At 36.1% G+C, this 25,280-nt stretch overlaps 1 protein-coding gene across 1 annotated transcript in view; it reads right to left on the bottom strand.

Annotated features, from left to right (window-relative positions):
• NPEPPS (aminopeptidase puromycin sensitive) overlaps positions 1–25,280 on the bottom strand; it is a 101,561-nt gene that overhangs the window by 14,940 nt on the left and 61,341 nt on the right. The window contains exons 4-16 of the mRNA XM_072747388.1: positions 22,173–22,294; positions 18,455–18,562; positions 16,787–16,987; positions 16,244–16,340; positions 16,101–16,134; positions 15,133–15,247; positions 12,845–13,009; positions 11,897–12,001; positions 11,410–11,470; positions 9,096–9,205; positions 6,013–6,076; positions 3,954–4,093; positions 903–1,037 (exon numbers count right to left, since the gene is read on the bottom strand). Of these exons, the coding sequence (XP_072603489.1) occupies positions 903–1,037; positions 3,954–4,093; positions 6,013–6,076; positions 9,096–9,205; positions 11,410–11,470; positions 11,897–12,001; positions 12,845–13,009; positions 15,133–15,247; positions 16,101–16,134; positions 16,244–16,340; positions 16,787–16,987; positions 18,455–18,562; positions 22,173–22,294 (1,457 nt within the window). The remainder of the gene's footprint in view (positions 1–902; positions 1,038–3,953; positions 4,094–6,012; positions 6,077–9,095; positions 9,206–11,409; positions 11,471–11,896; positions 12,002–12,844; positions 13,010–15,132; positions 15,248–16,100; positions 16,135–16,243; positions 16,341–16,786; positions 16,988–18,454; positions 18,563–22,172; positions 22,295–25,280) is intronic.

Here is a 25,280-nt window from a genome sequence, read left to right as displayed (position 1 = left end):
TAGTTAGGGCTTTGGTTTTTGACAGAGGCTCTTTCAAAACTGGACCTGCAAACTGTGTCAACTTCAGCCTGTCCTTTACTCATTTCTAAAAGAAGGCAAACTGGAAGGCACTACAAATTCAGAGTCCTTTCAGAATTAACTAATAGAACTAGGAAAAAGAACTTCTGTTACAGCAGCCAACTGCACAAACACACCACTCTCCTGGGACAGGTCTCTCTCAGCAATGAGATCAGCAGATGTGAGGTTTTGTGCATCAATGCTAATCTGTGTTTATACAAAGGAGGAATCCAAAACCAGTTACTGCAGAGGGGAGGGAAAGTTTCAAGTCCAATTTAAAGGAACACTAAGAGGAATCTGACAATTTTATCACAAAGACATCTGGAAATGATCTAACCTAAGTTGGAGTCATAAAGATACTACTATTTATTGCTGATTTAAATCCTCTCTGGAACAAAGCCAAATATAAATATAATTTTAAAGCTAATGGGTTATTATTATTTGAGTAGCAATGGAATACTAAAAAATTCTAAACATTTCCAGCAAAGTACAATCACTATTTTAGAAAAATATAAATCACTTTGAATTATTTAAAAAACCACATCAGTAGGAAATTTCTTCAAGGCTCATACCTATTTCTACTGAAAAGAATTTTTGCCTTACAAAGGATGGTTTTAGTTGCAAAACCTGGCTTAGGAGTAGTGAGATGGGATTTGTTTCTGGTAAATTATATTAAGGTTCAATCTTGTCGTGTTAATTAATAATTAGTCATTTGCTCCAGTCCCAAAAGGCATTCAACTTTCAGGAAGAACCATATTCTTCTAATTATGTTTCAGTCAGACACTCCAGGAAAAACAAAATCCTTTAATCAACAAAATCCATCATACTACTTGAGAGAGGCTCACCAAGGAGAAGAGGTCATTCTGTAATCCAAGTCGATCCACAGGGGGCAGAGAAAGGTCACGAATGCCTGGTAATAAACTTTCCAGCATGGCTGAGCTGTACTGGGTCCGATAAAACCCAACTGTTCCCAGGTTTAACTGAAAAGATACCCAAGGGCATTATTAATAAAATCGTTGCCTTTGTATTTTTAAAGCAATCTTTAGCGGGTATGAAAGGTGTTCTAGTTTTCGATATCTGGAAGAAAACAAAGCTCACATATGCAGGCAGGGATGAATAGGAAATAATGCGTAAAGATAGAAATTGGTTATGGGGTGCCTGGGTGGCTCAGTTGGTTAAGTATCTAGCTCTTGATTTCGGCTCAGGTCATGATCTCAGAGTTGTGAGATCAAGCCCCATATAAGGCTCCAAACTGAGCTTGGAGTGTTCCTAAGATTCTCTTTCCCTCTCCCCCCACCCTCTAAGCCCTGTGTGCTCTCTCTCTAAGGAAGGAAGGAAGGAAGGAAGAAGGAAGGAAGGAAAAGAAAGAAAAAAGAAATCATTGTAAAGATGAAAACAGACAGAGGAAAGCAGAAATTTGTCATAGTGGGAGCCAGAGAGACAGACAGGAGGAGGAACATAGGGAGGAAGAGTCACATGGGCCAGTTTCTATTTCTACTCAAAGTGGACAGTTTTAAGTTTACAGAAAATATTTACTGTATGTAAGAGCACGTGGACACAGTAGAATCTATAAGGAGGACTAAGCTTTTACAAACATTCACCTATTCAGGTCAGAGTCTCAACAGAATAACAATGCTCAGGTCCTAGATTTTTAATTTTTATTCTTTATTATTATTATTATTATTTTAAGATTTTGTTTATTTATTCATGAGAGACACAGAGAGAGCGAGAGGCAGAGACACAGGCAGAGGGAGAAGCTCCTGCCTGGAGCCTGACACGGGAGTCGATCCCGGGACTCCAGGATCATGTCCTGGGCCGAAGCCAAACCACTGAGCCCCCCAGGGATCCCCCTATTCTTTATTATTTTTTAAAGATTTTATTTATTTGAGAGAGAGGACAAGAGCAAGAGCACAAGCAGGGGGAGGGGCAGAGGGAGAAGCAGACTCCCTGCTAAGCAGGGAGCCCCGACATGGTGCTCAATCCCAGGATCCCAGGGTCTGAGCCAAAGGCAGACACTTAACGACTGAGCCACCCAGGTGCTCCTCAGGTCCTAGATTTTAAGGAATTATATGGATTTAAAAGGTAATTTCATGTGATTTGCGGAATGAAGTAATCATGGACTGTGATTATTCTCTATAGGCTATTTATTTACCAACAATATATGTCCATATATATATGCATATATATAATATATATATCAAACATTTTATTTATTTATGAGAGACACAGAGAGAGAGGCAGAGACATAGGCAGAGGGAGAAGCAGGCTCCCCTCTGGGACCACGCCCTGAGCCAAAGGCAGACACTCAACTGCTGAGCCACCCAGGTGTCCCTATTTTTGATATTTATATACAAAATGCTTTAAAGATAAAATAAGGGCATCCCTGGGTGCCTCAGCGGTTTAGCTCCTGCCTTCAGCCCAGGGCGTGATCTTGGGGCCCCAGGATCGAGTCCCACATCGGGCTCCCTGCATGGAGCCTGCTTCTCCCTCTGCATCTCTGTCTCTGTCTCTGTCTCTCTGTCTCTCATGAATAAATAAATAAAATCTCTTTAAAAAAAAAATGTCTTAGTAAAAAAAAATAAAGGTAAGGGCAGCCCCGGTGGCACAGCAGTTTAGTGCCGCCTGCAGCCTGGGGTGTGATCCTGGAGACCCAGGATCGAGTCCCGCATCGGGCTTCCGGCATGGGGCCTGGTTCTCCCTCTGCCTGTGTCTCTGCCTCTCTCTCGCTCTCTCTGAATCAATCAATAAATAAATCTTTAAAAAAAATAAAATAAATGTAAAATAACAGTATAAGATATAATTATTTTACTGTTTATATATAAATATTATTTATTTATTAAAAAGATTTTATTTATTTATTCATGAGCGACAGAGAGGTAGAGACACAGGCAGAGAGAGAAGCAGGCTCCATGCAGGGAGCCTGATGTGGGACTTGACCCCGGGTCTCCAGGATCAGACTCTGGGCCAAGGCAGCGCTAAACCGCTGAGCCACCCGGGCTGCCCTCTTTTTTTTTTTTTTAATAAGATTTTATTTATTTATTCATGAGAGTCAGAGAGAGAGAAAGAGAGAGAGAGGCAGAAACACAGGCAGAGGGAGAAGCAGGCTCCGTGCAGGAAGCCTGATACAGGACTTAATCCCGGGATCCCAGGATTACTACCTGAGCTAAGGCCAACCTCAACCACTGAGCCACCCAAGTACCCAGCTACATAATTTTCCAGATGTAACTTCAAATAGTAATATAGTATTCCAGTATTAAAACAATGAGAGAAATGGTTCTTCTTTCAGAAGAGCACGTATGTCTGAGACAATATATAATTCCTCTCAGGAACCTATAACTGGGAGAAAAGTGTAGGAGATACTTTCATTATGAATGGTACAGAGTACAGAATAATGAAAAATCCTTTTTACCATCTGTTATTTTTTTGTGAAATGTTTTTCCAATACCAGTTATAGGAATTTCACATTTCAGTGACACAAACTTATTATTATATGTCTGCTCTCACTTGATTATAGCTGTGCATATATAATGACAAAACATCATCAAAGTTAACACCTCATTACAAACAATGATAGTGCAATTTGAAGTTGCAAGACTACACATCTTTTGATTAATGTGACTTTACACATAATCTACTATTTTTTCCCCTTTGATCCTACCCTTTAATACCTGCTTATCTACCACTCCCTTACCTGACACAAGGGAAGATATCTAAACCATATTATTTGAAAACTGGCCCTAAATTTCACACGGGAAAGTTCAGTAATGTTTTTGTCTTTGCAAGTCATGGCCTAAACAAAAGCAGAATTTAGAGCCAACCATAAAGCACATAAAGGGAGTGAGAGAAATCAATTAATTTAGATCAGATAAAAACGGTTAGGCCACTTCTGGACTTACCTTTACCCACTGGTCTGGTTTGACATTTTTCAAAACCACATTCATCTCTGGCTTGTCCATCAGAATTTTCAGTTTGGCATGGTTAGGATCTTCGCTAGTAGAGATTGTGATAGGAACCATCCACTGGGGACAGTCTTCTCCTTAAGCAAGAGAAGAAACGAAGAAAAAACTTGAAAAATAATTTGTTACTAGAAGAAACAAAAGGTAAGGTGGAGAGAGAGGACTGGTGTCCCACCTATGAGCTTGAGCTTGAGTCTAACTATTAAGTATAGAGCTAATTTTCAATGGTACATAAATTCTTCTGTCATCTGAATAATATTAGTGCAAAGGAATAGAGAATTTATTAACAAAACCACAATAGCTTGAAAAAACAGAACAGTTTATTCAGTTGTAGTATCACAAATATAGTGATTTTAATTTAACTGTTGTTTTCCCTTTACAGAGCAATAGAGACCGTAATGATTTTACTGTTAAAAGAATTTTTAAGTAGGCGAAAGCTCTCACATAGCATTCAAAAACATTCTAAGGTGCAGCCCTTAACAGATATACATACTGCTGAAACACTAAAGGGTTGATTTTATTTCTGTGATAGACATGATATTCCCTGGAGCTGATGGATTCCATCACTAAAAAGTTATAGCTAAAAGTTAAAGCTTTTGTAAGGCAGGAAGCATACTGTCTTTAAGGTATAAGACAGCAAAACAGACTTTTAATTAAGATGTCAAACAGAAGAGAGTCATTGCCCAATGCATTTATGTAACAATTTTAATAAGTTATATAACTTTATGCTATTAGGCTAAACCACAAATTAAAATTTCCTCCTAGCGGTGGGATATTTCAGGTTTTAATACTGCCTATACTGGTCACAAAGTATTTGAAAAAACTACAAACTTGTCAGTCCTACCATGCAGACTGGTATGAGGCAGCAAACAGAAACTGTGATACCTGGGGGGATTTATTTTTGGATAATAAGCCTGTCATCTGATTGTCAGACATATGTAAAGAGTAATTCTAAATGCTAAGGAAGGTTAAGGATAGAAGGCTGTACCTCTTAACCCTAGGACAGAGTATCATATTTTGGACGGCAGAGCATGAAAAGATACTGGTGATTCTGATACACAATTCCCTTTATTAAGAATTATTGTTTTAAAGGAGGTGAGAAAGTGTAGAGAAATAGTTTTAATTTCCTGAGCAATGGCCTGTAGAAATATTTGAAAAACCAGAGTTGAGTGGCGGCTAAAGGTATAAACTCATGGAATCCAACCATTTTGTGTGAATTCCCACCCTTCAGCTCATTAGATGGGTGACCCTAGCTATGCCTCAACTCCCTCATTTGTAAAAAGGAAATAATAGTATCTACCTAATGGGGTTGCTGAGACTGTAATAAGGATTAGTTATACTGCTTAGTACACTAGTTAGTACATAATAATGCTAAACAATCACTGGGCTTTATTTATTTACTTGTTTACTTACTTAGCACACCCAAGAATTAAAAAAATAATAAGAAAAATTAGCCCAACACAAATGTGCATCAAGGCTTCTTTTCGGGATTAAGGCCAAAGACATTACTTCTTGGGTGTTCCTATCCTAATTCATTCCTTATAGCTTCTAATATCACACAGAGACAAGGAATTTCAAAAATCAAAGAATGTCAAAACACTGCAAATACCTCATGAATCTCCTTTTTTGATTTCCTAGATTTCATTTATAGTTTATTACCATTTCCTTGTTTTTATTTAATTCTATTAAAAATATTTAAAAATGGGGGTGCCTGGGTGGCTCAATCAATTAAGTGTCTGCCTTTGGCTCAGGTCATGATCCCGGGGTCCTGGGATGGAGCCCCATGTCAGGCTCCCTGCACAGCACCAAAGTCTGTTTCTCCTTCTTCCTCTCTCTCTCTCTACTATTGCTCGTGTGCTCTCTCTCTTTTGCTCACTCTCTCTCAAATAAATAAATAAAATCTTTAAAAAAATATATTAAAAAATGGACAATTATTAAAACACTACTCCTATGGTATCCAAATTCATTCATCAGCTCCTACTTATAGCCATTTGCTTACCAACATATGGTCCGCTGGCACAGAACTTCCTTTGGGACAACCTCAATAATCTGTCATCTTCTACCTAAAGAAGGAAAACAAAAGCTAAAATAGTAGTATTGACCTTTTTTTTTTGAGGGGCAACACTTCTGCGACAAAGTAGAAGGTGAAATCAATACAGCCAAATGTCTCATGAGAACACAAGTGCAACAGTGATGAAGATGATGATACTACTGAATGGGAGAAAAGGCACTGCTTTTCATTTAGGCCTCAAAATAACAATACTTTAAATAACAGGCCATGTTCTATGAAATGAAAGGATATATATGTGGGTAAGAACTTTAAAGTGATAGCATTTTCACAAGGATACATTAAATTAATAATTAATAAATAATGCTATAGCAAGTTGTTTTAATCTTTATAAAGAGAGGTTATGTCTTCAGACTCTTTCACTTCTAAAAAGGAGCAACCTTAGATTAGCATGTGCACTTGATATTAGGAATTCAAATTTTCAGAGTGACTGATAAACATGAGAAAGACTGATAAACATAAAAAAGGCATACACCTTGTTTCAAAGGCTGAGTTTTGCAATGAAACACAAAAAAAGTGGTAGGGGGGAAAAGCTGCAAAACACTAAAAAGCCAGAAGCAACAAAGACAAGCACATACTTAAAGGAATACTTCAACAATATAGTCATTTGTTTTATATTTTGTTAATATGTCCTAGGATATCTTAAATAACATAAGACATAACAGATTTAGCATTACCTAAATCAAATGTAAAATTAGGCCATGACCTTTATGGATAAACTGACTACACAAGAAAGAACTGAAAAGCTAAAAAAATAATCTGAGTAAAGAAGCAGTAACCATTTTGATGCCACAAAGAACTTGCTAATGAACTTAAACACCTCATCACTGATTAGTTATGTGTCATAAAGATTTCCTCGAGGGGCAGCCTGGGTGGCTCAGCGGTTTAGCGCCTGCCTTCTGCCCAGGGTATGATCCTGGAGACCCGGGATCGAGTTGCTTCTTCCTCTGCCTGTGTCTCTGCCTGCCCCCCAACTCTCTGTCTCTCTCATGAATAAATAAAATCTTAAAAAAAAAAAAAAAGATTTCCTTGAAAAAGTTGAAAAGTGACTTTTAAGTTGATTCAGAAATAAATAAAAAATGTTTGCATTTAGGGAATATAAAATGAGAAATCAATCATAATCAAGATATTATATGTTGTAGTGCTCTTCCAGTTTTAAAGGAATTGAGAATCCTAGATAGGCTTTTTATTCTAGTATGAAATGGAAGATAAGTGTGGGTATGTCTGTGGACAAAAAACCAAAAGTAAGACCTCAAAAGCAGTTTGATGGAGAAGTTAAATTAGCCTCAGTAACACTAGGAGGAAGTCAGATGTTAGTTTTTTTTTTTTTTAAGATTTTATTTTTTTCAAAAAAAAAAAAAAGATTTTATTTTTTTCATGAGACACACACACACACACACACACACACACACACAGGCACAAAGACACAGGCAAAGGGCAGCCCGGGTGGCTCAGCGGTTTAGCGCCGCCTTCAGCCCAGGTTGTGATCCTGGAGACCTGGGATCGAGTCCCACATAGGGCTTCCTGCATGGAGCCTGCTTCTCCCTCTGCCTGTGTCTCTGCCTCTCTCTCTTTCTGTGTCTCTCATGAATAAATAAATAAAAATCTTAAAAAAAAAAAAAAAAAAGACACAGGCAAAGAGAGAAGCAGGCTCCACACAGGGAACCTTATACAAGGACTAGTTTAAATGTCACCTAGAATTCCGACAGTACAAAAAACCAAATTTACTAACTTAACTTAGAATGCCATATTGAGAAAATCTTTGTAAAACATACTTAGTTTTATGAACAATGCAGAACCACTATAGCAAACACATACCAAAAAAGAGCTATGAATCTTCCTCTCTAAAAATAAACAGTAATTAATTCTGTATGCAGGTTAAAAAACCATGGCAGGGGATCCCTGGGTGGCGCAGCCGTTTGGCGCCTGCCTTTGGCCCAGGGCGCGATCCTGGAGACCCGGGATCGAATCCCACGTCAGGCTCCCAGTGCATGGAGCCTGCTTCTCCCTCTGTCTGTGTCTCTGCCTCTCTCCCTCTCTCTGTGACTATCATAAAAAATAAATTAAAAAAAATTAAAAAAAAAAAAAACCATGGCAAAGAAATATAAGCGAGGAATTTCACAATTTCATATAATTAAAGTAAGTTAAGATAAACTTTCTGGTACACATTGAAGGTTGACGTATAAACTCTCAGTCGTATTGAAAGGACAACTCATTTCAAAGTATACTTCTCTGAATTCAGGTAACAATTCAACTAATAATAGTGCAATTCTAATCAAAATCACTCAACCAACATTAAAACTAACTTTAGGGATGCCTGGTTGGCTTAGTCACTAGAGCATATGACTCTTGGTCTCAGGGTTGTGGGTTTAAGCCCCATGTTGAATGTAGAGATTACTTAAAAATAAAATTTTAAATAACAACTAATTTTAAAGAATATTATAAATAGGTGTAGAATTTTAACAAATGCTATTTCTGCATCAATAGAAGTGATTATGTGGTTCTTCAGCTTATATTCTGTTAATGTAGTGATTATGAATCAATATAGTGATATTTATTCATTCATTCATACATACATACATACATACATACATACCTCCCAACTTTGTATTCCTGGAATAAACCCCACTTGCTCATTTTAGAATTATACCAAGAGGTACCTGGCTGGCTCAGTCAGAAGAACACACAACTCTTGACCTCAGGGTCATGAGTTCAAGCCCCACGTTGGGTATAGAGATTACTTAAATAAATAAATAAACTTTAAAAAATGAGCATTATATCAATAAGTTTACAGAGTTTTCCTTGGGGACAGTAAGAGTAGACAACATTTTGCTTTCTGCTGTAAGTATGTATGATTTTAAGGATGTAGGGGTCAAACCATTTAGTATGAGATAATAAATCACTGAGAAAATGCAAGGGATTGTTTAAATGTTACCTACAAAAAAACAAATTTGGTAACGCTGAATTTCATTTTATATAGTAGGAGATGAACTGGAAGACTTTTATAAGGTTACCTGTTCTGCTTCCACATAAATGAGAGGGAATCCCATTTGTTTGGTCCAGGTATTCATCACTGCTGCTATAGGTTTACCACTAGCATTTTCTAAACTTTCCCAGAGATCCTCTAGAAGAGAAACACAAACAATGAAAATCTAAAATGTTTACATTTTTATTTTCCTAAACAAACCAGAAATTTTACAGAACTCCTGACACTACATTGCTAACCAGTTCTTTGGTTCTTTAGGTTCAGGAGACAAACAGGGGGTCAAACTAATGTCCCCTTGCCTCCCCATTAAATAAACTTCATTACAAAAACTGGACTTGGTCTTATAGGCTAAGATTTCCTTCATGGTTCCAATTTACTAAAAAAAAATCACAAATTATAGGGGTGCCTGGCTGGCTCAGTCAGTGGAGCACGTGACTCTTGATCAAGGGGTCAGGAGTTCAAGTATCACACTGGGCCTAGATTTACTTAAAAGAAAAATCACAAACTATAATAAACAAAAGATAAGCAGGTGAGTTCAAATGAGAAGAAATAGAAACAAATAGAAACATATTTAAGATCACCCCTAAACAATCATCCACAAACTTAAAACCATCAAACTTAAAACCATTATACTTATTCAATTAACACAGGTTAAAAAATACTCAGTATTCTGAGGTTGAAGTAAAACTCATGTGGTCAAATGGCACTGGTGGCCAAGTAAACAAAAGAGCAATATGATGTGATCTATACTATAATGGGGACAAGGACAGAGGAAAAGCCCTGAAAGAAAAATCCAAGAAAAAGAAAGGCTTCATATGAGTTGGCTTTTGGTCTGCACCTTGAAGAGGAGTTGTTCATTAGGCTGACCAAAGGAAAAGGGTATTCCAGGTAGACAGAATAAATGGTCTATGTACAAAGACGAAAGAAAGAAAAGACAGAAAATATCAGTAATGGCAAATGTTCAACAAACTGACGACAGAGGCCCAGGTGTGGGAGCACCAGGCAATGAGCCTGAGACCGCAGGCCCAGGGCTACACTGCTAAGACTCTGTATGACCTGACTGTGGAGGGGAGTGAAGAATCTCGAGTGTTTTTAATTAGTAGGTGATGTAATCAAAGATTCGCTTTAGAAAGGTAACCCTGGCTAGCGTCAAGGTGAAAGAGAAAACCGAAGAGAATGGGGCAGGAAGAAGTACTAAGCTGGCAGGCAAGTGTGGAATTCAGGAGAGAGATCGTGAAGGTATGAATTAAGGAAAAGGAAGTGAGGTGAGACAGAGTATCAAAACCACAGATGTACTGCCACTTGTCTTTCATCACATATACAAACCAAGAAGAGGTACATGGTAGGCCTTGCTATTTAAAGTGTAGCCTATAAACTAGTAGCACTAGCTTCAAATGGGACTGTGTTAGATAGATCTTCAGGTCTCACCCCAGACCTACCAAATTAGAAATATTTTCACAGACCCTAGGTCACTGCATGTACATTATAGTTTATGAACCATATTGTTATTTCCTCATGTATTATATGTATGCATGCTAAAGACTCAGAAAACTTACAAGAGCACATTTTTCTGTAGCTCTCCTTTAAGGAACAGAATAGAATGCCTCTCTCTTTTATAAACTGAGATGGAAATTTACAGTGAGGAGATTGAGGGGAGAGTGTCAGGGTTACATCATGTCCTGACACATGTCCCTACAGAGAGGGACATATACAGTATTTTTAATTCACAGGTCACAAAATCTCAGGAACAGCCCATAGCCAGGCCTCTCTGAACTTCTGTCATTCTATTAGACACTAATGATATTACACAAATCTTGTTTTTAAATTATTTTTGTTCACTGAAAAACTCAAAACTCCAACTCTGGGTCTTTTTCATATTCAATCAACTCATACCTTTATTCTTTCTTTTGACTCCCATATACGATAAATTATAGACCACTTTACACTGAAAATCTTAAACCTTCACTGAAACTCATTGAACTAGTTCCACAAGTTCACTACAAAAATGGCTAATTTGCAGGAATTTTAATGGCCAATGGTCAATTTAGGGCAATAAAACCAATGGGTCACCAAAAAGAATAAATTCTGGTAAGGTAAACAGAGCTCTTCAGACTCTCTGGTGACAGGACACTGAGCTTTGGAAAGCAGACTACTGGAGGGGGACCAGAAAGATAATGGGTTCTGATTCATGATCCATGGCTTAACACATGGCACCAAATAGGTCAACTTTACTTCCTATCTATCACACGGAAGATTAAGCATTTAGAAAAAAGTGTAAATGTTCCACTCTGGATAGAGTGCCAACATCTTCTCTTCTACTATCTCAAGCTATTAAAGATTACCTGTGGCAGCATTCTTTTGTTGGAACTTGGTTAAATACATGTTCATTCCTTTCTTAAAGTCCTGAGAAAACACAATTTTTAAAATCCGGGAGATTAAGACCTTGGAATTTATAGTGTATTTGCATATTAGTACTTGAAAGCTAATTTACTCAAATTAGTTGAGTGTCAGACTTACTGAAAAACATCTATCCTTCTAACATCTACTGTCTTTTATTTAAGAATGCATACTCTTTGCCTTCTACTTTTGCTTTCAAGTTTTATGCCAGCCGCCCACACATCCCCCAAACATTTTCACATCATTCATCTAAGAGACAAGAGTCAATATAAAAAGAAAAGAAGATAACCCAGATTGGAGTTAATATCCTTCCAAAGTCTAGAAAAATTACTTAAGAACTCAATCTAAATAAAAGCAGACACATTTTTTCATGCAAAACACTACGATTTTACCATAAAAGAATGAAAGATTTTTTAAAATTGCTTTTTTTACCTTGTCCCCAATGTAGTCATGGAGCATTCGGATGACAGATGCACCTTTGCTATATGATATAGCATCAAATATCTCATCAACTTCAGAAGGATGGCCCACACTGACCTGGCAGACAGTGTGATTCAGGGTTATGACAGGAAGCAGACAGCCTGTAATACTGAATTACATAAAAAGCTTTCTAGGAAAACCCTCCTAACTCATAAGATACTTTTCTGCCTTTAGCTCACTCATAAATGTACTATGATGATTCTTAAAAACACTGTAGTGACTAACACTAATAAAGTAGAATATACAACATGATCCCCACCATTTCTAAGGGTCTTGGCTTAGCGTTGCTGGGAGGCAAATCCCTACAGATCTTTTTATTTGGGAATTGGAGAGGGAGGAATGGAGAGATGAAAAACATTTGATTTCTTGCAATTAACTGTAATGGCCTACTTATAATTACATAGGACCCCAGTTAAATATGTCAAGTAGACTAGAAGTCTAGTCCTTTGGAGGCAAAATTTGTTCATATAAACTAGCCAAAATAAGGATAGGTTAATTCGAGAGAAATAAAATATATATAAAAGCAGACAATGACAACAATAAAAGAATATGTTCAGAATTTTCTTTGAAACAAACAACAGAATAATAACGTTCCCCTGTGCATACTGCCCCAACAGGCATGGTTTTCCTATAGTATTCAATAAAAATGTATTCAGTGAATGCTTAGGGTATATAGCACTTGCCTCTACAAAGATAAAATTTTTATACTGCCTACCTTAAAAAGAAACATAATTAGTATTTAGCCTTGTGACATTTTCAAGACTGAAAATATGAGCTATACAAACAGGTGAATTGCCTGTGCAATTTTCTTTCCTTTCAGGATCCTCAGTATCTGTGTAACAAATTACTTATGTCATTAAAAATGAGAGTAAAGGCCAATGATTGAAAAGTATGGCTCACTTCAATAGGATGGCTGTTATCTAAAGCATCAAGTTCCTGGGCACGGGTGTAATCAGCAGATACAAACTGAGTCCAGATATCATATTCTGGGAAGCAGTGGTCTACACACAAATATTCAATCCATGATGCAAAGCCTTCATTTAACCAAAGATGAGTCCACCATTCCTAAAAACAAAAGAAAGAAATGTTAAAGAAAACAAAATACGTATCATTCCACTAATCTGAAAAACTCACATGTCCCTTCCACTATTCAACTTACAACTTAAAGCCAAAATTCAGTGAAAAATATTTAGTAATTCACTCACATGTCCGAACAAAAAAGATGCTTAAAAGAGATGCTAAGAAAGGCCAACTGGTGACTTTGGCATCAGGCCTGAGAGACATTTCAAAACATAGCTCAGTAACTTTTTATTACCAAAGCTAGAAAAGATGGAAGGAAAAAGAGAGTGGGGGAGAAAGTCCTTATACGGAAAAGGGGAAGAGAGCAGATAAATGTAGGTGAGAACCTATAGTGTCAGGTAAAATTTAGTTTAATAAACCAGAAAGATACCAAGACCAGACAAGGAAAACTGCAAAGGATGTCCAATAATGACTGGGAAAAATCACTGTTGACTGACAAGTTAAACTTTCTAAATAAACAGAAAAGCAGTACTGCTTATATAAAGACTAGGTAAAATTAACAGAATTATCATGGCAGTAAGTAGATTCAGTGATGAATGGTGTTTAAGTATCTATACAAAATTCTCACCTGCTAATAAGAATAGTAGAACGGACAAAGAATATAAATGAGCCACAGATTAAAACCAACTTTAAAAAAACCCACAAATTTTTAGAAGAGATTTTAATCTAAGTTTTATTAAAGTTGACTAAATCTCTTACAAAAAGAAAGCAATATAAGAATCCAAGATAGATGCTAAAAGACTAATGCAACGGTAAAAAGCAAAAAGGCACTTAAAATTCTGAAAAGATCAAATATCTTTAATACTAAGTGATGAAATGCCAAATGCTTTGGGCACCTACTTAACTAGTAGCTTCCATGAAGATAGGCTGGTACACAGCTAGTTTATTCACCAACCTATTATGGTCCTTAAATTTCAGAGTTTGTTTTAAAGAAACAATTGACATCTAATAAATAGAACAGTTACTCAAATCCAGTAAAAAGATCTTTATTTTTTTGTAAAAAGTTCTTTAGAAGCTATATGAGAATATGCACATTTCCCCTATTAAAATGTATGGCTGGTAGTTTAAAAATAAAATCATAAAAAATGAAGACTGCTCAGAGCTAACAAAAATTGTTTGGTAGCAACAAACTTGCTACATTAGGAGAAGAGAATATTTCTGTACATATTTGAATACAGGTCTTAGCATACTTAATTCTACATGAAATTATATTTCAAACATTTTTTTCACACCTAAGTAAAATTTTAAACATCCAAAGCAAAAGGAAATGGTTTAATTTCAAGGGCTGGTTTTCTTTAAAAACTGTCTCAGACATGTAATAGTTGCTAAATGTCTTACTTTCTTGCTTATTCCTGTGACATATGGACTCAACTAACATCCAAGTCAGGTTTTGCTCTTTGGCAGCCTAAAATGCTATCAGGGAATTTGGCTGGCTTCAGAAGCCCCAGTTCTTTCTTTGCAGAGGTATTTCTAGTTCACTCATTAAACTCTGTGCTCCCAAGCTCTAACACAGCTAGCCGACATAAACAGTACTCATTTGGAGTAAGAAGGAAAAAAAGGTCCAGGCTTAAGCAGAGATCATTCAACCATTATAATAAACAACAATTTCAATGGGAGAGCTGGAAATTTTAATATAGTTTACAGTTATTTCCTGGTTTCTTTGCTTTCATTTCTAACAAATTTCAACTTAACATTTCAGGCAATGAGAAACTGATTCCTAAAAACATTTCAAGCTAATCAAAGACCACATTGTTATTTATCAGGTTTCTTTTTAGCGACTGAACTACATAATAAATATGCTCAAGAAACTATAGTTAGCCTGAAATCTCTATACCTAATCTCTCTCACCCAAATTAGTATCAAGACTTCCCCATTTGCGGGCAAATTCTACAATTTAGGAAGTATTTTGTGTTGAATGGACTGTCCACATGCTCTTGACTGACACAGATTCTGATAAATACTGTTCAAAGTGGACTTTCTAAAACAAGGATTTTCTATCATTCATTTTTTAGCACTATGTTCCAGTCAAACCTGAAACACTATGTAGCCAAAATAATGTGCAGCAGGATGAAGATAAATATATTTGAGCACTTAAAAATATTAAATACCATAGTAACAAGATTTCCAAACCATTGATGGGCGAGTTCATGTCCCACAACCAGAGCAACCCACTGGCGTGATGAAGAACAGGAGTTTTTTGGATCAATAAGCAATGCAGTCTCCCTGTGTTTAAAAAAAAAAAAAAAACTTGTTAAGCAATGTTAAGTATTTCAATAAAAGCAGGCATGCACAAATGGGGAAGGGAGATTCAAACAGTAAATAAGATGGTCAAGTTAGGCTTTAGAAATGTCAAGAAAACATTTCCTCAGAGTACACAGAATAGAAAAATTTCCAGAAAGATTAAAGACTGTTCCAACAGAATTCATACAAGAGAAGATCAAAGGTGTGATAGAAGTTTAATCATCAGTTTGTAAATAGGACAGCTGCCTGAAAGTTTTTAAAAACTTTGTCTAAGGGATTAGGGATTATTGTGCTAGACAGAGAGAGCAGACAGTCCTTCCATTAAAAGAAGGGGAGTGGCAAGTGGTGGGGGGCAGATACATTCCATAGTCCCAAAAAGAACACTGAGCAGGCTGTCCAAAATGTAACTCATCAAAGGCGGGGCAAAAACTTGTTTACAGACCCTGCTTTAAAAATTATACAACCCACATGTTTGTATTGTGGTGACAGATATGTAAAAACTTGGCTAGAAAATATTAAAGCAGAGTCAGTTCTTCAAGCTGGAAAAATAACTATGAAACTCCTGGGAGGAAGAGAAGGCACCGAAATGAGAAACTTGGCCAAAAATAGATTTAAAAATGTACTAATGCCAGATGCTCACTTTAAAATCTCACAATCTCAGATAGTAGCACCAGAGGGTGTTCATCTGCATTCCTGAAATGTGCACAGAAGTGGGGGAGGTAGGAAAATTTACAGCAGATCACAAAGCAGAAGTTACTCAACTGTGATTAGGAGTGAAGCTCTTATGAAATCAGTGATTGAAAAGATAAGGCAGGGTAATGTATCATTAACATACCTATATGTAACAAGGCCCCAGTTCTCCATGGCACCTTCATAAAATAAATATAAACATTTATTGATATATGCACATACTCCTTCCTCAAAATCACAAAATTCAAAAGTTATTACAATTCAGCAATAAAATGAAATTTACTTTACCAGCTGCAAAGTCTGCAATAGCAATGAGATCAATTTTAGGTAGAGGATAAGGAACATTGAAGTAGTCCTTATAAAAAGGCAGGGTTTTAGCAGCAACCTACAAAAGTATAAACAAAAGAACCATCTGATAAATATATTATTGTAATTCATATAGAAATCCACAAGGATTCCTGTTGCAAGCCAAAGCATCTCAAATTACTAGAAATCAACCCTGGGGAACCCTACCTCCAAAAGTCTTTGGCTTTTGCTGATATTGACCAAATTTTAATCCACTTATAACTCAGTATGAAAAATATATTACATCTTTTCCCACCCACTCTGTGGACAAATAAATTCCACGCTAATATTCCTTAATCATTATCTTGTAAAATATTAATATAACACCAAGGTTGGTAGTTTCAAAATTCTATTAAAAATAAAACCAAAGTACACAACAAATTTCAGTCTAAACTATAAATAATTGTACTAATAATTGATCAGAAATGTAAATTCCCCAACCTGGAGTTATGGACTGTTGGAACAATCCTCTTCAAGTACATTTACCTCTAACGCAAATTTTCCTTGCTCTGCTTTGCCAACAGGGGTGTAAACACGGACACACACACCATCTTTTGATCTTGTTTCTACAAAGTCATATTCACCCACAACAAATGCCACCAGATATGTAGACATGACAGGCGTGCGGGCAAACTTCACTTCTACTACATTTTCATCATCAGGGTATGGTTTCCGATCAATTACATTCTTTAAAAAAAGAGAGAGAAAGAGAACATATAAACAGACTTACGTTAAATACCTTAAAGTAGATTCTAGCCAAAAACTGTGCTGCCTCTCCCTTCCCCCTCTCCAGCACTGCTTACTTATCTACCCCAATTCATTCATTCATGCTCTTATGCTGTTAAAATCCTTCCTCTTAAGAAGGAGACATGAAGTTGAGGGCTCAAGTGTTAAAACTACCAAGCACCTGTGAGAGAAAAGACACAACTTTTCTTGAATTCCTATTACATGCCAAGCACTGGGATGTCTAAAGTAAGACCTCAATACTTTTCAAGTGAAATAAAGATAGAAGGCACTAATTATTAATAAAGGGTCATTGTGAAATCTACATGTCAAAGGGTACAGATTTCTAAATTTAGAGCACTCTCTAAACCAAGGCTGGCTCTAGGCAAATTTGTGAAGGAATCTCCACTTTACCTACAGAGTCCCTAATTACTCTTTGTTGTTACCCCTTCATTTCCTACTCAGGCTCTCTACTTCCTCAAAATCTCTGTATTCTTTCTTCCGAGGAAGACTTATTCAAAAACAAACCTGATAGATTCATTCATACTAAATTGTAAAATAATATTTCAGTTTATTTATTAGCCTCCTTTTCAAGAATATTTGAGAAGAGAATGGCATTCTAACTATGAAATTTTCTCCACCGAATATGAATAATGGTGAAAGGGAATATAAGGGAAGGGAGAAGAAATGTGTGGGAAATATCAGGAAGGGAGACAGAACATGAAGACTCCTAACTCTGGGAAACGAACTAGGGGTGGTGGAAGGGGAGGAGGGCGGGGGGTGGGAGGGAATGGGTGACGGGCACTGAGGGGGACACTTGACAGGATGAGCACTGGGTGTTTTTCTGTATGTTGGTAAATTGAACACCAATAAAAATTAATTTATTAAAAAAAAAAAAGAAATTTTCTCCACCAATAAAGGAGGCAAAAGGTAGTTATTTTCAGGTTACATTAGGCTTTTCCAAGTTCTCCAGATTCATATTAGAGGTTATATAGAGTACTCTCTGTTTTAAACAATATAGTTCAAGCAGTAAATGCTTCCTCTATTTATGAAAGGGATAATGACATCAAAATTTGAGGAAATGTTATATGTCTATCTTTCAGGCAGACATTATACATAAGAATACAACCAACCAAAAACCTAGATATAATTCATTATATGGCTATATATCTATATATTTTGGCATTTAATGAGAAAGTCAGATTTTTTTCAGACAATATTTATTAAACTTGTCACTTAGTTTTCCAAATTAAAGTTTGTATGAAATTTCTTCCACGAGGAAGGAAACTCCAGATAAGGCAATTTAAAAAAAGAGGGCTTACTGAAAATAAGAATTGTGCTAAGTGGTTTCATCCTATTACATCTAACCAGCAAACTAAATATTCTAAACACTTATTCAAAATTTAAATATACTTACAAACACATACATACCATGTTTGATAAAGCTACTCTGTCTTTAGGAACGACCAATGAGATATCAAAAGTTGCTTTGATAGCAGGCTCATCCCAGCAAGGAAAAGCCCTCCGGGCATCAGTAGCCTTAAGAGAAGAATATAAAAATATAAAAATAAATCCTACCGAATTAACCGACTATTTCATGAAGTAACGGTCATCGTCTTATTTCTATCATCCATTCCTTCATTTGTTTACTTCTTACTCCATGCCAGGCAACACACTAGGCAGTGACTACAGGGAAAACCTGAGGCTTACTATCCTTGCCACATCAACAATGCAAAAACAAACAAAAACAAACAATAATCCAAGAACTAGGTCTGCTGTAGATCTTAACAATATATAGTATTAGAATAACTCAGAATTACATTTTTACTTTTAACAAAACATTCCAACATTTCAAAAATTCAATGTAAATGGCTTCAGCAGTAACGTTACAAAATACAGAGCATAGGAAGGTCAACGAGTACACTGTAAGGATAGGTTGCCTCCTATCCTTACTGAGAAGGATAGCTGAGAAAATAGGTTGCCTCTCTGGCTTTTATTTCAAAATCAAAAATATTTCCAGAATCTCTGATGTACTTTGTTCTTCATCTGAAATGATAGCAGAGGAATAAAGACAGATGCTCTTTCAATTCTAAACACGTCATTTGTTTAATGGCATTTCCATATATACTACACATAAAACTATCACCACTTGACCTACTTAAAGAGACCTCTTTTTTTTTTCTTTAAAAGTAAAGAAAGAGCAAACTCATTAAAGCAAAATAAAGTTTAGTGGTTCAGTAGAATACCAGTTATAAAAGAAAGAAATTTTATTTTTTTAAAGATTTCATTCATTAGAGGGAGAGCATGTGTGCACGCAATGGGGGATGGGCAAAGGGGAAAGAGAGAGACTGAGCAGGGAGCCCCTGCAGGGCTCAATCCCAGGATCCTGGGATGATGACTTGAGCCAAAGACAGATGCTTAACTGACTGAGCCACCCAGGTGCCCCAGAAAGAAACTTAAACAAAATAGAACAAAGGGAAAAAAAAGAACCAATTCAAGATTCTGTGCCATGAAAAGCAGGAGTAAATTATATAGAGGTAGAGGAAGCACATACTTCTGGAAAAAAGTTTCTCCTAGGAAAATGTTAGATGGCTGCCTGCAATCTCAAAGAAGTTGAATGAATAATGAATTCATTCAGAGAATACATAAAACATCTGAAAAGTAGAGTGTAAGGAAAGAAATGATAGCACAGAAAAATTTAAATTAGGAGCAGCAGCAGTAAAGAAATGAATTTATACTAAAGGAAATTAAATGAGTAACATGGATAACAAGATTTAAAAGTATCTAAAAAAAAAGTTTCTAAGATATAAGAACAGAGTGATGAAAGCCATCAAAACTTCATCTGAGCAACAGACATTAGATATACACCTATTATGAGAGAGCAGAGCACGAACCACAGTGAAAATGTAGGAGGAGAAAAAACTTGGCTATACTGAAGATCTGAATCTCAACATCAACAGGGTTCACCAATTACTATGCAGAAGCTAATGAAAAGTTAATGAAAAGTGAACCCCTTGTAAAAATTTTTAATTTTTAAGTACAAAGAAATAATATAACAAGCAATCAGGAAGAAAACACAGCAAAACAAAACAATATGTGACCCTAAAAGGGGCAAAAAGATATTCCAGTCTGATTCTTTCCCTTGACAAAATGAGGTAGGAATGACTGTGGAACAACATTCATATACCTTTAAAAGAGAAAAACTGTTAGCCAACTGTATGTACTACTCTTATGGTTGAAAAGTTGGGTTTATTACTCATTGTAGCAAAAGAAAACCCACACTAAGGAGAACCATGGGATGTGTGAGAAAGAACCTATTATGTATAATTTGGGAGTTGGCAGGATGAATTGAGGGGATTCACTCTAAATTGGGTGCTGTCATAAAATGGAGGCAATTCTGTGGGATGGCATCTCAGCAAATCTTACCTATAGAGAGGAGGGCTGTTTAGCAAGACTAAACTGTAATTGGTAAAGTAGTTAGTAGTCATTCATTTTAACTAAGAGAGGAGGGTGTGTTCATTATTTCATGGGTAGCACAGTGACCTTGATTTTATGTGACCTTAGATGAAATTATGAAGTACCCTTGTTTTGTTTCACTTTATCATCGTCTCAGTAAACTTGTCTAAGGCTGGTATTCTATGATGCTGTTTATGTCAAACAAGAGACTAGCTGGGAGTGCTAGGACAACTTTTGGATGTCAGGGGCTGCTGTTCCTTCTCCCCCCACCAAATCTATTATACATTCAGTAAAACTGGCCATGTATTAAAGCAAATGAAAGATTTCAGATGTGCAAAGGCTCTGGTAGTATATACCACCCACATATCCTCCCTTTAAAGAAAATTATTTGGAGACATACTCCAGCCAACCATTCCAGGATGCAGAAGTGCTCAAAGGGATAAAGATAAGCAATGAAATAACTGAAACACAGATTTAAGCCTAAACAGCTGTGGCAATACTTGTTTTATTTTTTTTAAAGACTTTATGTATTTATTTATTTGAGAGGGAGCACACAAGGGGAGGAGCAGAGGGAGAGGGACAAGCAGACTCAATATTAAGTGTGGAGTGCAACGCACGGCTCGATCCCATGACCCTGAGATCATGACCTGAGCTGAAATCAAGAGTCGGAAGCCAGGGACACCTGGATGGCTCAGTCGATTAAGCATCTGCCTTTGGCTCCGGTCATGATCCCAGAGTCCTGGGATTGAGCACTGCATAGAGCTCTCTGCTCAGTGGGAGTCTGCTTGTCTCCTATATTTGTATGTATAAATATGTATGTTATGTAACAAAGCATGTATGTAACAAAATTATATACGTGTGTGTGTGTGTGTGTGTGTGTGTGTGTACATGTATCTGTCATACATACATGTCACAGAATTTCAATACCTGAATTGCTTTTATATTATGTATCTTTCTTACTTAAAATTATACCCTTAGGGGATCCCTGGGTGGCTCAGCGGTTTAGTGCCTGCCTTTCGCCCAGGGCATGATCCTGGAGTCCCGGGATCGAGTCCCACATCGGGCTCCCTGCATGGAGCCTGCTTCTCCCTCTGTGTCTCTGCCTTTCTCTTTCTCTCTGTGTCTTTCATGAATAAATAAATAAAATCTTAAAAAATAAAATAAAATTATACTCTTAGTATTTGACATCTGTGGCTTTTCCTACCAATTTTTTTTTTAAGATTATTTGTTTATTTATTCACGAGAGTCAGAGAGAAAGAGAGAGAGAGAGACAGGGAGGGAGATATACAGGCAGAGGGAGAAGCAGGCTCTCCATGGGGAGCCCCATGTGGGACTCAATCCCAGGACCCTGGGATCACGACCTGAGCCAAAGGCAGAGGCTCAACCACTGAGCCACTCAGGTGTCCCTCCTACCAAATTAATAGTAATGCTATTTTGTGTGTTTGTGATGTACGTATTCATCCTCCAGTCCACTTTCCTAATTCTCTCCCTCTATTAAGGAGATAACTGGCTGAATATAAAATAAAAATTCCAAAATCATGAATATAATTATGGCCAAAGGCACCTAGCCTGAAATAGTCATGCAAATAATGGAACACACTGTCAGAATATCTACTTTAAGATCATAACATTTTATTATTTTTTTCCTTTTTATTTTTTTAAGATCATAACATTTTAGAGAAAAATACTATACCTCAAACTGTGTGACAGCAGCATAGCGCACCTCTCCAGAAGGGGTAGTATATTTACTTCTATAGAAACCTTTCATTTTGTCATTCAGCTCTCCAACAAAATCTATCTTTAAGGTTCCTGTACCTGTGATTGAAGATGAATGAAAACCACTTTAATATAGATTTTAAGTAGAAGTTATCAAAAAATATGTCCTTAAAACACTTAGTTGACTACTTAGAATATGCAAATCATTCTTTCCTTTCTCAAACACTTCTCCAAGCAATGAAGAGAATATAGTATTTACTAAAGTAAATGGCAAACTAAGCCTAAAGTAAACCTTAACATCATATTTAGGGTGACTGCTTAGAAAGTTCTTTAACTTTATGAACTTAATCTCTAATCACCAATACATAAAAATAAAAACAGGAAAGGAAATTAACATTTATTATTAAATGTATAGCATGCTATAGTACATGGTGTAATAATACCATTCTAATTTTACAAATTAAATCCTCCCCTCCAAAAACAACCAGAAAAATGTTGGCTTTTAACTGATCCTTTTAAAGTGCCTATTTATAACCAGGATCTAGAACATGAGAATTTAACTAATCAAAGACATAGTATGACTATAAAGTAAGTAGGCAATCATTCCAAAACTTTTATATCCCAATATTTTAAACTGTCATTTTGGAATGCCATAAAGCAATGACACTGACACTGTTCAAAATGTTCTTGACTCTCTCTGATATATCCTTTTGGATGTTTTCAAAGTAAAATATTCACCTTTCAAAACTGAATTGACTTTTTCGAAAAGGTCCAAAAGTCTTGAACAGTCCAAGCCTACAGAGTAAGTGAATGACAAACTGCAAACTGTTTCTAGATAAAACATTGTGGTCTACTAAGTATGTTAATTAAGTAATTAAACTGATTTTCATATGTGCCTCAAACTAATTCTGAAAAGTAATTTCAAGTGAAAATTTCAGACCTTTGCAGCAAAGTCATCATCACTAAAGAAAGTGCCATTTCTTTTTCTTTAAAGTAAGCTCTGCACCCAGTGTAGGACCTGAACTCAACGCCAAGATCAAGAGTCACATGCTCTAATGGACTGAGCCAGCCAGGCACCTGAAAGTGCCAGATTCTTAATGTAATCATGCTGGGAGAAAAAAATTGAAGCTCACTTGAATAAATGTTTGTGACTCTTACTTTTAAAAAATTAGACAGTCTGTCTGAGGGGGACAATGAATACTTTCTTATATATAAGAAAGTATATAAAGAGAATGTATATATAAGAATGTATATATTCTTATATATAAGAATGTATATAAAGAGAATGATAGATCACTGGAACAGTAAATAATATGGTAAAAGAATGTGAAAGATTTCTGAATTGATACTAAAGAATTTAACTATAATATAAAATTTCTCCCTATTTTCTTTAGGAATTCACTAATCCTTAAAAAAAGAAAATATATATTCACATTAATAAAGTTTACAAGGAATATCTAATTATAGAAACCCACTACCTTTAAAGTGTTTGATTGAATTTTATATTGAAAATTCCACAAATGGAAAGGACCAGTCTGTTTTCACTAAGTCAACTGTTAAGATATCTTTTATATAATTCATATTCCATGAGGAATCTACTTTTGCCTTTTCCTATTTGGAATAAAATGATTTAAAACTTGTAACTAAATAAGAAAGGCTGCTTATTACACTTTTACTCGGTTTTAAATCTCCAAGGCCATCAAAACATAATAAGATATTGATAGTGACCACTTCCAAAAAGTGACATACTAAACAAAATACAAAGTATTGGGAAAGGTTATTACTTGAAATTCAAACAAAACAAATGTTAAAGTTTTAAAAAATCATTAATAAATTTAACTAGTGTTATATGATATGAATTATGAAATATTTACTATTAATATAGAATTTTAGGGTAAAAACAGCAGAAAAAAGACTTGTTAAATGAATGTCAATTTATCAAATTTACACCATACTGAAGAATTGATTGCCAGATTGTCTAATTTTATACCTGTTTGCCTACATAATTTACATTGCCTCCTCCCATTAGACACTTTATTTCAATATCCAATATTTATCGGCTTGGGATGGTAAACCTTTTAAAACATACAATAAGCTCTTTATAAATTAAACAACCAGAAAATTGCAACTTCTGCCTAAAACCTTATTTGTTTAAAGCTTAGGAGAGTATAATTGTTGTAAAACCTGAAGTAGATCTTGAAATACTTCAATAAAAATTTAATGAGCATACTAAATGCTAAAAAAATTAAAGACAGATTAATCTGTATATAAAGGGAATAAAGGTCTCTGCCTTTGTGTCACCAGGTCCTGTGATCCTGTTTTTTCAGTCTTTGAAATGTCAGTATCACCTAGTGTTCCTCCAAATAAACACCACTCTGTAGGATCCTTAACAAATGACTCTGAAGTTTCTGTCAGCTTACAATGATCATGGTAATTTAACCACTATTCTAGAATGGTGCCAACTTCAGAAAAGAAAATGTTTTGCTTAGCTATCAAATAGTTGGCATGACTGTAAAGTCTGGGGAAGCTAAACACAAAGGTTACCAATGTTCTTTAAATATATGCTCCATATTTATTCCATTACCAGAAGACAGAATGACAACCTATTAAAACTTGAAAAAAATAAGGATGTCATTAAAAATAATTCATTTATTCATGAGAGACACAGAGAGAAAGGCAGAGACATAGGCAGAGGGAGAAGCAGGCTCCCCAGGGGAGCCCAAAGCGGGACTTGATCCCAGGACCTCGGGATCATGCCCTGAGCCAGACAGACGCTCAACCACTGAGTCACTCAGGTGCCCCAAGGACATCATTTTTAAAGCAAAGAATGACTGGGTAACTGTGCTCCAGAGAATCTTGGGAAAATGTGAAAGCCAATGATTTTCAAACATATTTACAGATGTTTAATAATCAATGTAGCCTCATAAATAAGAATTTCTGTTCCTAAAAATATTTTATTTACTTATTTATTTGAGAGCGAGAGAGTGCACAAGCATGAGCAGAGGGAGAGGGACAAGCAGACTCTGCGCTGAACATAGAGTCCAAGTGGGGCTCCATCTCACAACCCCAAGATCGTGTCACGAGT

The sequence above is a fragment of the Vulpes vulpes genome, chromosome 2 (assembly GCF_048418805.1).
Source record: "Vulpes vulpes isolate BD-2025 chromosome 2, VulVul3, whole genome shotgun sequence".
Classification (NCBI taxonomy): Eukaryota; Metazoa; Chordata; class Mammalia; order Carnivora; family Canidae; genus Vulpes; species Vulpes vulpes.
This window is presented reverse-complemented; position numbering and strand designations above follow the sequence as displayed.